Source organism: Galleria mellonella, unplaced genomic scaffold (genome assembly GCF_026898425.1).
Source record: "Galleria mellonella isolate WM207_F2 unplaced genomic scaffold, CSIRO_AGI_GalMel_v1 utg40, whole genome shotgun sequence".
Taxonomy (NCBI): Eukaryota; Metazoa; Arthropoda; class Insecta; order Lepidoptera; family Pyralidae; genus Galleria; species Galleria mellonella.
In genome coordinates this window covers 1-10,895 of record NW_026442094.1, presented here as the reverse complement: position 1 = coordinate 10,895, position 10,895 = coordinate 1, and the positions used below count along the sequence as shown (strand labels likewise).

General features: G+C 32.0%; 1 protein-coding gene across 1 annotated transcript; it reads left to right on the top strand.

The window, feature by feature from the left end:
* Window positions 1-446: 446 nt before the first annotated feature.
* On the top strand, window positions 447-9,945 carry LOC128201355 (uncharacterized). Its single transcript, XM_052898100.1, has 11 exons — window positions 447-601; window positions 2,421-2,450; window positions 2,684-2,977; window positions 4,513-4,845; window positions 4,986-5,327; window positions 5,498-5,836; window positions 6,636-6,899; window positions 7,182-7,439; window positions 7,914-8,094; window positions 9,203-9,381; window positions 9,766-9,945. The coding sequence occupies exons 1-11, from the start codon at window positions 547-549 to the stop codon at window positions 9,936-9,938; spliced, it is 2,448 nt and encodes an 815-aa protein (XP_052754060.1). The 5' UTR covers window positions 447-546; the 3' UTR covers window positions 9,939-9,945.
* Window positions 9,946-10,895: the final 950 nt, after the last annotated feature.

The following is a 10,895-nucleotide window of genomic DNA, read 5'->3' as shown; positions in this document are numbered from 1 at the left end:
AAGATACGGCTGTTTATAGCGTATATTTTGAAATTTGCAAGGGAACTCAAACCTATTGGGTACTTTTCGTTAATCTAAAATTATGAAACATGCCAAGAAGCAATGTTGTATAGCACATGTAACGGAAAAAATTCGTAAACTGTCATCTCGTACTTAAGTTATACAGAGGGAATATTTGTTTTTAACCATAACCTGTAGGGAAGTCTCTGGCACTTGGTCGATTTTCTTTTTCTCAGTACAGTTGCAAACTGTGAAACTTTGCTACAGAGTCAATCCAATTACAAAATAACAACATAATTTTGGCCACATTTATATATATTTATATAGATTTGAAATGGATTATCGCGCAGGAGAATGTTAGCTATGCTAGTTTTACAATATCTTTGGTTCTATAGATTAAAGAGATAATATTTTAATGAAGTAACGATAAAAATAATTTCGTAATCTGTTACTAATAGTATAAATAAACTTTCTCGAGACTAATGATAATAGTGATTAAGTTTAGTAGCACAAGTGACGAACCAGTAGCGCGTTGCCTACAGCAAGATGAAGTCGTGGACGCCTTTCGTAGGGGCTTCCCTTCTATTGCTCGCATTTTCAGGTGACTAAACCAACTTTCTCAGTGTGAAGTTGTTAGTTTTTGTTATAGAAGCAGTGGATTTAGTTGAGTTACCTATATAAGGATAATACATAGTGTTATAAGGGTGACGATGTAGTATCGTAAAATAATACATATGTTTAAGTTGTTCACGACGTTTTTAGTTTAAATTTTTATTCTTTTTCTTTGTCAAATATTTGTTGTATTTGGTATTTAAATTATTTAATTAGAGACTTCGAAATAAGTATGATGTTTACAAGGAAAATCATAGAAATGTGAATAGTGGTTCTAGTGGGAGTAAAACAGCAGGTTTACGTGAAAAGTGCGGTTGTATTGAAAATTTTGTATCATCTCTAACGGTAGCAGATAGGTTCGGAAAGTTATGTTAAACTTATTCATTTAAACGTAAATATAGTATGTAATAACATATATTTTTGTATAACTTACACTACTTATGTATTTGAATAAAAATTGTCATATTAAATTAAGGCAGAATTAGCAAATAGACTATACTCGTGTAAGTCTTTCACAACGGTATTACTGTGTTTATAATAAATATCTTTAATTGACTTCCAAAATGGAGGTTCTCAATTCGATTTTTTTTTATGTTTATTTGTTAACGGAGTTTTGAGGTAAAAAAACCGATTTGGAAAATTCTTTTCTATTTAAAAAGATATACTTACATATTCGTCCAAATAATAATAAATTTTATCGAACTATTAAATAATTTAGTTTTTAAATCAAAATATCTGAATTTATCACGATTGAAGACGGTATTTGTTTTTGTGGAAAAAATCTACTTGTTATGTTTAAATATTAATAAAATATCTTATATACTTAGTATTTTGATAAATCGCATAACTGTCAATGAATAATCAATCAAGTCAATGAATAATATGTATCATATACTTTATATAGTAGTAAATATAATTACAAACAAATCTTCCATAGGGGAGGAGGTCTCGCCACATGTAACAATATCTCAACAAACGGAGAAAAAACATCTCCGAAAATGGCTTTATAGGCTTTTCCAAACATAATGCAAGTCACAATAACTTTTAAGAGACTCGGAAATTGATTTTAAAACTATAAAGGTTCAGGTTGCTTTCGTTTATTTTGAGATTCCGGACCGCAATCGAACGTTACCTGATTACTCGTATGTGCAGACCAGTTGTATTCAGTAGTTACTTACAATTTAAAAAGGATTGTTCCTTTGTAACCGACTTAAAAAGACTCTTTACTCGGTTACATTGTTTTATGTTCGTTATCTCATAACTCCATCATCATCATCATCATCTTCCTACCCTTATCCCAATTAGTCGGCGTAATGTTTTTATCCATATTACAAAAAGATTTGGCTTATTATTTTACAACCGGCCGCCTGCCTGACGTCAACCCTCTTTGGGACTTTGGGATCTCATAACTCCATTAGTTATAAATTGATTTGGAAAATACTTTTATATCTACAAGGAATATACTTACATATAGATCCTATAGAGACTATCAAAATCAGTTAAGAAGTTTAGTTCTGAAATAAAAATAAGTAGTTTTACCACAATTGAAGCCAGTTTTTTTTTTGTAGTATACAATCTTAATCGTGTCATCATACACGATAGTTAATTGAGGCAACTGTGATGCGTCAATCAAACAAGACAGTAGCACAGTTTATGAAGGCTAGATGGGGATTGCAACTCTGCCATACGCATTATACATAACGTCTTTCCCTCTTATAGTTAGGTTATCTTTTTTTTTTCATATTTATCTTCTCTCTTTTTATTATATTTATGTTGCTAACAATTAAAGTATATACATTTTTTTACAGTCGAAGGAGAAGAAAATGGATCAAACAGTGGTTTGTATTTTTACCGTTTATTTTTTCTTAAAGTTTATGAATGCGCAATAGACTGTCGAAATTAAATAGTGAAAAAATGATAATTAAAGAGACAATATCTAAGAGCTGATCTGATGATGAAGGTGAAAAATTGTAAAGCATCAGAATGTCCGCTATGATTAATAAAGTAGATTTTTAAAATCGTTTCAGACACCAAACTATTGAAAAGATTAAAAATTAATTATTCATTTCAGACATTTTACATGAAATCGTTCATAGGACAAAAAGAGACGCAAACATCGACATATCACTAAGTAAAATATCTCATGAAGAAACATGTAACATTATCACTCCAAACGGCGAAACGGTGTTGGCAGAGAACGTTAACATCCCAGGAGTAACAGTCCGCAATAGCAGTTATTTTGTTTCCTGCAGGATCACTATAGGACCCATAAATGAATCTCTTTTAGGCAACTGGTCACTATGTGGGGAATATAAGGATAAGAATGAACCTCATAAGAGATGTCAACCAGTCAGTATCTCCTGGTGTAAGTAACTTGATGCTATAGATGTCTCTAAACATTTGTCTTTGTTCCTCAAATTTTGCAACAAAACCTAATAACTTTCTATAATTTAGTTGTTATCCCAAATCGTATATAATTTTAAAAATATTCTTACTGACCTAAACATCTAATTATTGCATTTTATCTTAGAGATATTTATTTATTTATTTAACACTTTATTGCACCAACATAACATGATTTGTTAAAACAATTTTCAATACGTATAGTGTAGTACAAAAGGCGGTCTTATTGCTAAGCAATCTCTTCCAGACAACCTTTGGGTAGAAAGAATTAAAGCATAAGTAGGTAGGTGGCGCGTTAAAAAAGAAAGAGATACTGAAGCTTGCATTAAAATTTAAAACATATAATGGCATTATTTGCCATTGATTTGCTCAGTTTCCACCTGATGGAAAGTACAGTCATAAACAATTCTGTTATGACTATGGTATTACTTTTGCGTTGCTATTTATGAGGCTATATTCTTAGTCTCTATACCCTGTAATTTCTTTGCCATATCCTTTTATTCTTTTAAACCGAAATATACTCATGAAAACAGTGGAACAGATGTATTCTTGTGGATGATTTTGTGCAAAGTTTACCTCTGATATGTACATTTACTAGCAACCCTCCCCGGCTTCGCACGGATTCTTTACAGCAAATATAAAATAGCCTATGTTACTTTGAGGAGATGTAGCTTTCGGTAAAATTTTGGTAAAGTATTAAAATTGATATAGTATGTTATCCTTAAGAGATACACACGATGCCATCGCGGACTTTTCTGTAGACCTATATAAGATACACATTTCTATTATACATTATTTTGTTATATCTCAATAGGTTTAGACAGCTTCTTCGTTGAAAGCTCACAGACGGCTTATTTTTTTCCGACACCTCCAACAAATATCGTTCTATGTTAGCCAATATATACAAAAATATAACATAATTATATAATAAAATCTTCTTCGAGAACCACTCTATTCATTGGTAAAAACAGCATGAAAATCGGTGCAGTAGTTTTTGAGTCTGTTGTGAACAAACAGACAGACAGACAGTTGTGGTGGAGGACTTTGAGTTATAATATGTAGTATTTATAGTACTACTCGTGTATGAATATCGCCCTCTGAAGTTAATAGTTTTCAAAGTGCTACTGGTGTTTAAAATTGTAGGATACCATAAAAATAGAATAAATTTTATAGTAAAATTTTTAATACAAAAAATTCCAATTACCATGATGCTGAAGCAACGGAAGAAAAGATTGTTAGTAATGGATTCTAGCGACCATGGGGTCCAGCGCCCCCAATACTAGCAATATACTTTCTCAGGCCGACCTTTTTGCAGTCCCTTTGGAACCCATTATAGTTTTCATTCTGGTGAATCTGTTATGCTAGGTAAATTAAGCTAACTTCATTCTCATCTATCATCCCTCACTGCTACTTCGATAACACAGACAAATTTAAAATTCCACTTTCATTTTTTAATACATATTAAAAGTAAAGTAATATTATATAAAATATTTACAGACAATCCTAACAATTCGTCTCAAACTTGGAACTTGTGGCCCGAACCAAAAAGCGACTATGTCGTTTCCTATGATGGCAATTTGTCACCTGTCCTAACTGGGTCTGGTACTGTGTCAACTTGTCACGCTGTAACACCTAATGGGGAAGAACTAGTCATAACTGCAGACACAGATTACCCTGGTTTAACCCGTGTTGGAACGAATGAAGCTTGCAATTTCAATATAGGTCCTATTAACAAATATTATATTGGAGATTGGAAATTGTTCGGACTGTTTAATTCACCTTTAATGGGATTAATTGAAGTGTCACGTCCAATGCACTTGTTTCTTTATGGTAAGTTTTCTTATTACACATGTGCATGCGACTTCGTTCGCGTGTCCAATTAATATTAATATATATATATATATATATATATATATATATATATATATTGTCCTACAACAATTGAAATTAAAAATATAATTTTGTTACAGATGAAGAGAATCCTTACAGTCAAGCTTACAATGTAACTAATGAAGATCAAGTCACTTATATTATTAATTTAGGTAGCACTATTATCGAAGAAATAAATGGACGGGGCAATTTAGCAACAGACGATTGCCAAATAATTAGTTCATTTGGCCAAAAATATTCTATAAGTGATAGTAAAGAACTGGATCCTGTCGTGTTTAAAGATGTAGGTTCAAATATAGCCTGCCGAGTAGCTATTGGTCCCATAACAGAGGAAATGCTCGGTAAATGGAATTTTAGTGGAAAGTTCAGCAACAGTGATACTTTTACTGAAAGACGACGTGTTATTGAAATAGTGAAGGAAGGTAATTTTTTTATTTCTTTTCAAATTATTTATTTTATTTACTATTTTATTTTTCATATGATGAAACGTTTTTACTTTTAAATATTTAATAGAACCATAAAATGAACATTACTTTTTCCATGTTGTACTAAAAGATCATTAATTTCTCTGTTATTATATTTTTGTTTATAGACCCAGCAAATCCTATTATTGATGAAAATAGAATTGTAGATATTTTAGACACACAATTTTTTAATACCTCAATCGGTGCAAGTCATACAATACTTATTAAGGACGGTAATACTAAGGAAAGCTGCCACTTAAGAACGCCCGCAGGCTTGCAGTATACTATTATGGAAGGTTTTAATATTCCTGGAATAGAAGTAATAGAAGACGATCCTGATGTCACATGTGGTATTACTGTAAATGTGAAAAGCGAGGATTTAATTGGAGAATGGATATTAATTGCCAGAGTGTCAAATTATTTTGAACGTATAGAAAGAAGGCTTCCTTTCATTGTTTATGTAGAAGGTAGGTGATTAAAAGATTATAAGTATTTAATATACATTAGATAGCTTTTTATATGATTATATGCAAGTATGTCCTATACACATGTATTCTATCACGTCGATAACTAATTATCAGATTGTTATAGATAAATTAATTTTAAGTCAACTGATATTATTACAATTGTTGATTATTATTTATTATATTAATGTAATATTATATATTCAGGTGTAATAGATTCATTATTTATTATTTTAATAGATTTCACCATAGGGAGACTTTGTACAAAAGTCGTTTGTTTAGGCACCTCTGTTCCATTCATGTTTCTAGTGTGAAGCAGTTGTGTTGACATGGCTGTGTTTCGGTTTGAAGGGTGGAATACGGCAGTGAATTTACAGGTTACAGAAAAATAACACCTGAGTCCTCAGGAATGGCAACGAATAGGAATATCATGGATGAAACATATATTCTGTTATGTCCATGGTACGGTTATCACTTTCCATCAGGTGGGTCGTCAGTTTGTTTGCCATTCTAAATTACATAAAAAAATTAATAATAAATAACCTTATTACTCCTTTTTATTACTAATATATAATAAGATGTGAATACATGTGAATACCAATGCAAATAAAAACCACATCTAAATTCACAAGTTTCAAACTAAAATCTTATAGCGTCAAGCCGTTTGTCAATCAACAATTTGTTGTCAGTCAACAATAGTAGACTAATATCGTCCACTTAAATGGCGGAAAACCTTACCCAACAGTGGAACGATCGTAGGTTGTAATGATAATTATAAAATTATCTATTTATAAAATTTCAGAGATAGTGCGAGCAATACCTCAAGAAGTCACAATAACTGAAGGCAATACTCTTTATTTGCGTCTGGAGAAACCAACAGAACTTAAGGATTCTTGTGTACTTTATGGACCAAACCACAATTTAACTGATTTTGAAACAGACAGATATTATAATGATAAATGTGGATTTATCATCAAAGATATAGAAAAATCTGATGATGGGATGTGGGAAATACGATATGGAATGGGTATCAAATACAGGGCTTTCATCGATGTAATCGTTATAGGTAAGAATTAACACATGAAATCACTTAAGTACTTTTGGTCTTCTGGTGACGGATTAAAAACATAATGTGTTACTACTCATCTATCTCCAAAGTTAGCGGAGGAAGAGAAAAAAATTGAAATGAAACCCAATAAATATGTTAAATTTACCATAATCATCATCCTCTTTCCTTTTTCCTACATCTTTCTCTTAGGAGGAGAGTTGACTTGACAATCAGTGAGAGTGATTTGTTAGAATGTTGTTAAAACCTTAAAATAAAAAAATGCGAACATTGTTATTTTAGCTTCGTGGAACAAAACAATTGACAATTTAGAATTTATTAAAGATAGACCTATTAAAGCAATAATAGGACCAAAAAACGCAATTTATTGCAAACTTGAAGATCCCAGTGGCCGTATTGTATATGATAATTTTGGAAAGTGCACTATTGAATTGGAAAAAGTAACAAAACAGCACAATGGTAGATGGATTATGACTGTGGGATTTCCAGGAAAAATAATTGCAGAAGAGTATTTTTTTAATGTGAAAATAACTGAAGCAGGTAGTATAATTATTTTATAAACTAATTTATTCTATATTATAATATTTTGAGTAGTTTAATATTTTGGTCTCACATTACAAGGTTTATTCTATTCTTTTTTTGACTCTTAATATTTGTAAACAAAATAGAGTGAGGATAATTTGAATACCAATTTACCTATAACCATTAGTTAGCAGACTAAAATAATGTATCGTAACATAACACTAATAAACAAAAAAATGAATATTATGTAAAAATAATTACTTCTATCTTGACTATTTTATTATGCTTAATATTATACTATATTTAATTTGAGGATTCAGAAGTAAATCTTATTGATTTCGAAACGATAAATAATTTTTAGTTCAGTATAGGTGAAGAAGTGTTGTAACAAGGTTACAAAAAATACAGACGAATTGCGAAGCCCTTCTGTTTTGAAAATCACTTAAAAATGTCTTTCAATAACTTAAGAAACTATATTATTGAATGTTGTAGAACGAAAAGCCATAGTGACCACCTCAATTGAGGAACAGAAACCGGAAGTGATTTTGACTTGTTCAGTACCGACTGAATATGAAGTGAAAACATGCAAGTTCCGCAAGCCATCTGGACGGGTTCTCCTTGCTGTTGAAGGGGTGGGAGAGAGTGGATACACTTTCCATGGGGTAGGAACAAGGTAAAGATTTAAACTGTTACTATTTTAAAAAATGTTCTCGTCAATTTAATAATAGAGACATTCAAATCGATCAGAAAAATTATTGATATGTACCTACACAAACGATATATATGTATCTTTTGGAAAATACACTTTACATCCGGAGGAGATAAAAAAAACATTGCTATAAAAGAACATCTTAAAATTCCTTTTACTGATAGGAATTAGCAGCGAAAATAAAGGACGAGTACAAAAGATCATGAAAAAATCGTAGTGTCACAGGAATTACTGCTTGAAAAACCCGTCTCTCAAAGCAGATGCGCACCTAATACGAAGTCGAATCACTGTCTGCATGGTTACGTCCGTCTCACTCGTATTTTTGTCGTGAAACAGCTGCGCTTGCATGGCTGTGTTTGAATGGTGGGATATGACAGTGAAATTGCAGGGAACAGAGGTATAACATCTTACTAATGGGATGGAAAGGGATGGTTAAAAATGGGGATTAGCGACCCTATTACTGGCAATATACTGTTTCGACCTCCTCGTGATTTCCCTTGGAAATTATCGTAATTGATTCGTTATTGAATTTGTCACGATTGGCTATCTGACCTGCTTCATCTTCACTTATCATCCCTCACTGGTGCCCGCCAGTATTAATCGATAGTGCAAGCGGGCACACTATTTCATTATCATCCATTAAAAAAAATAAATCTTAGTACTCAAGAATGGCATATAATAGTGTATTCTATGGGCATATAGTGTATTGACCCATTTTAATTTTAATGTAGTAAGTAAATTGTCGAATAATGCATGTAGCTGCTTCATAGGTATTGTATATTATACCTAAATATTGTATGCTTTTATAGCAGGTCATGGATATACTATTTCATTGGGCTAATACTCTAACCTGACTTATGATCCACAATAAAGACATTTGTATTTTGTAATATTTATGGTGCTACTCACATCTATAGACGACGCTTACCACTTTTATTCAGGAGGGCCGTCCGCTTATTTGCCAATCTTAGCATCATAAAAATCAATTAGTCAATGAGATCTTAACTTTCTGTCAAGACTATTTGTCACTTTGCTATATTGTTCTAAACTCAAATACGTTTTTCTTTTCTAGTATGGAATCTGCAATTAGAATTCACGAATGTGGACTAAGAATTTCAAACCTTCAATCTGATGATTTAGGAATATGGCGATGCGCTGTTCAAACTGCAAACGATACATATTATGGTTTTCTGACAGTGCTATATTCTTGGGCTCTGCAAGATTCTGAAGTCACTGCCCCTATTATAATAGGTAAGGGCACCGGCTTGATAGAAAACTACTCCATTTTTTCAATGGTAAAAATTCTCTGAGTTTAACATCAAATAAACATAATATGGTGTAAGCTACATTATATTTAATAGTCACTTGTTACTACGGGGTAAACAGAGCGTCAGGGAAAATTTGATGCAAACCTCTGATCACTATATATATTGAAATTTAATTAGATTTCTTCAGATATCCGCAGCCTTCTCCCCTTCATATTTGTAAATCGTTATCCTTACTAATATTACAAATGTGAAAGAAAATTTTTTTTGTTACCTCTTCGTACCTTCATACCTTAATATAATAACTTTATAATAAAGATTTATTATAAAACGGAACACCATGATTCATACAAATATTTTTGTGTTTCAGAACCGAATCTTATCACAACTCATCGTAGTGTCGATGTTTTACAAGGCGACACGGTGACCATGTCTTGTTCAATACAGTCTGCTATCGAGTATTGTTATTTTAGAGCGCAAAATGGAACTATCTTCAATCTTTCACCCGGTATGTCGCTTAATATTTCAATGATTGTGAGATAAATGTATGGGGTCCTACAAAAGGGTGTAATAAACTTTCTTCAGACATGTGACACCCCTGGTGTTTCAAGCTATAAGCAATAAACAAGTCCATTTTATGACAAATATTTATAATTAACTAACGGGTGAAATGACAACACTACCATTAAATATACAATATTTAAAAAGAAACTAAAAAGATGGCTATCAGAAAAATATTTTTATTTTAATTATTTTTAATCTAGAATATAATGTGACGCAATTGACTGGAATATTTTTATTTTGTTTAATCATGTATTATGTATTAATAAGTAAAAACGGTTTTGCTTGTGTCCATAGCTTAATTAAATGAATTTTGTATGCCAGATACTGGTGAAAAGTGTGTACATACTATCCTTTTAACCAATTTTCATGCAAAATAAAATTATTTGTATTTGTACAGGCCACAGTGAACTTTTACATCAGACAGGCTACATAGTTGTATGCCACATTCGTAGTAAAAAAATTAAGGATAAGCTTTATAAACTTATATCCGAAGCAATGTCCCATAATTTACATGGGTCGACTACAGTAACCGCTTGCCATCAGATGAACATACGGTCTACGCGATGGCAAGCTTATTTTTAACTATACCATTTAGTTATGAAAAGTTTTATCGCATGATGATGTATGCTCGTTGTGGACTTGTATTACAAATTACTTTTAGCCACAAACCGTTAAGCTTGGAGGGAAAGGATTGTTAGCAATGGAGTTTGACAGTCCCATTGCTAGCAATATACCTTATTAGGTCGACCTCCACGTGGTTCCCCCTGTAAACCATCGTGAACAATTCTTGTTAAATTCGTCACGATGGGCTAACTGACCTACTTCATCCTCACCTATCATCCTTCACTGGTGCCCCACCGGTGTATACCGATAGCGCGGGTGGGGTTACCATTCCATTATCATCCATTTAAAAAAACCGTTAGCTTATATTTTTAT

Bases quoted from the DNA above. Each gene is read 5' to 3' on its own strand.
- LOC128201355 (XM_052898100.1), top strand. From the start codon at position 547: ATGAAGTCGTGGACGCCTTTCGTAGGGGCTTCCCTTCTATTGCTCGCA. The intron at 2,451-2,683 runs GTTTGTATTTTT...TATTCATTTCAG, and splicing joins AGAAAATGGATCAAACAGTG to ACATTTTACATGAAATCGTT. The intron at 5,328-5,497 runs GTAATTTTTTTA...TTTTGTTTATAG, and splicing joins TATTGAAATAGTGAAGGAAG to ACCCAGCAAATCCTATTATT.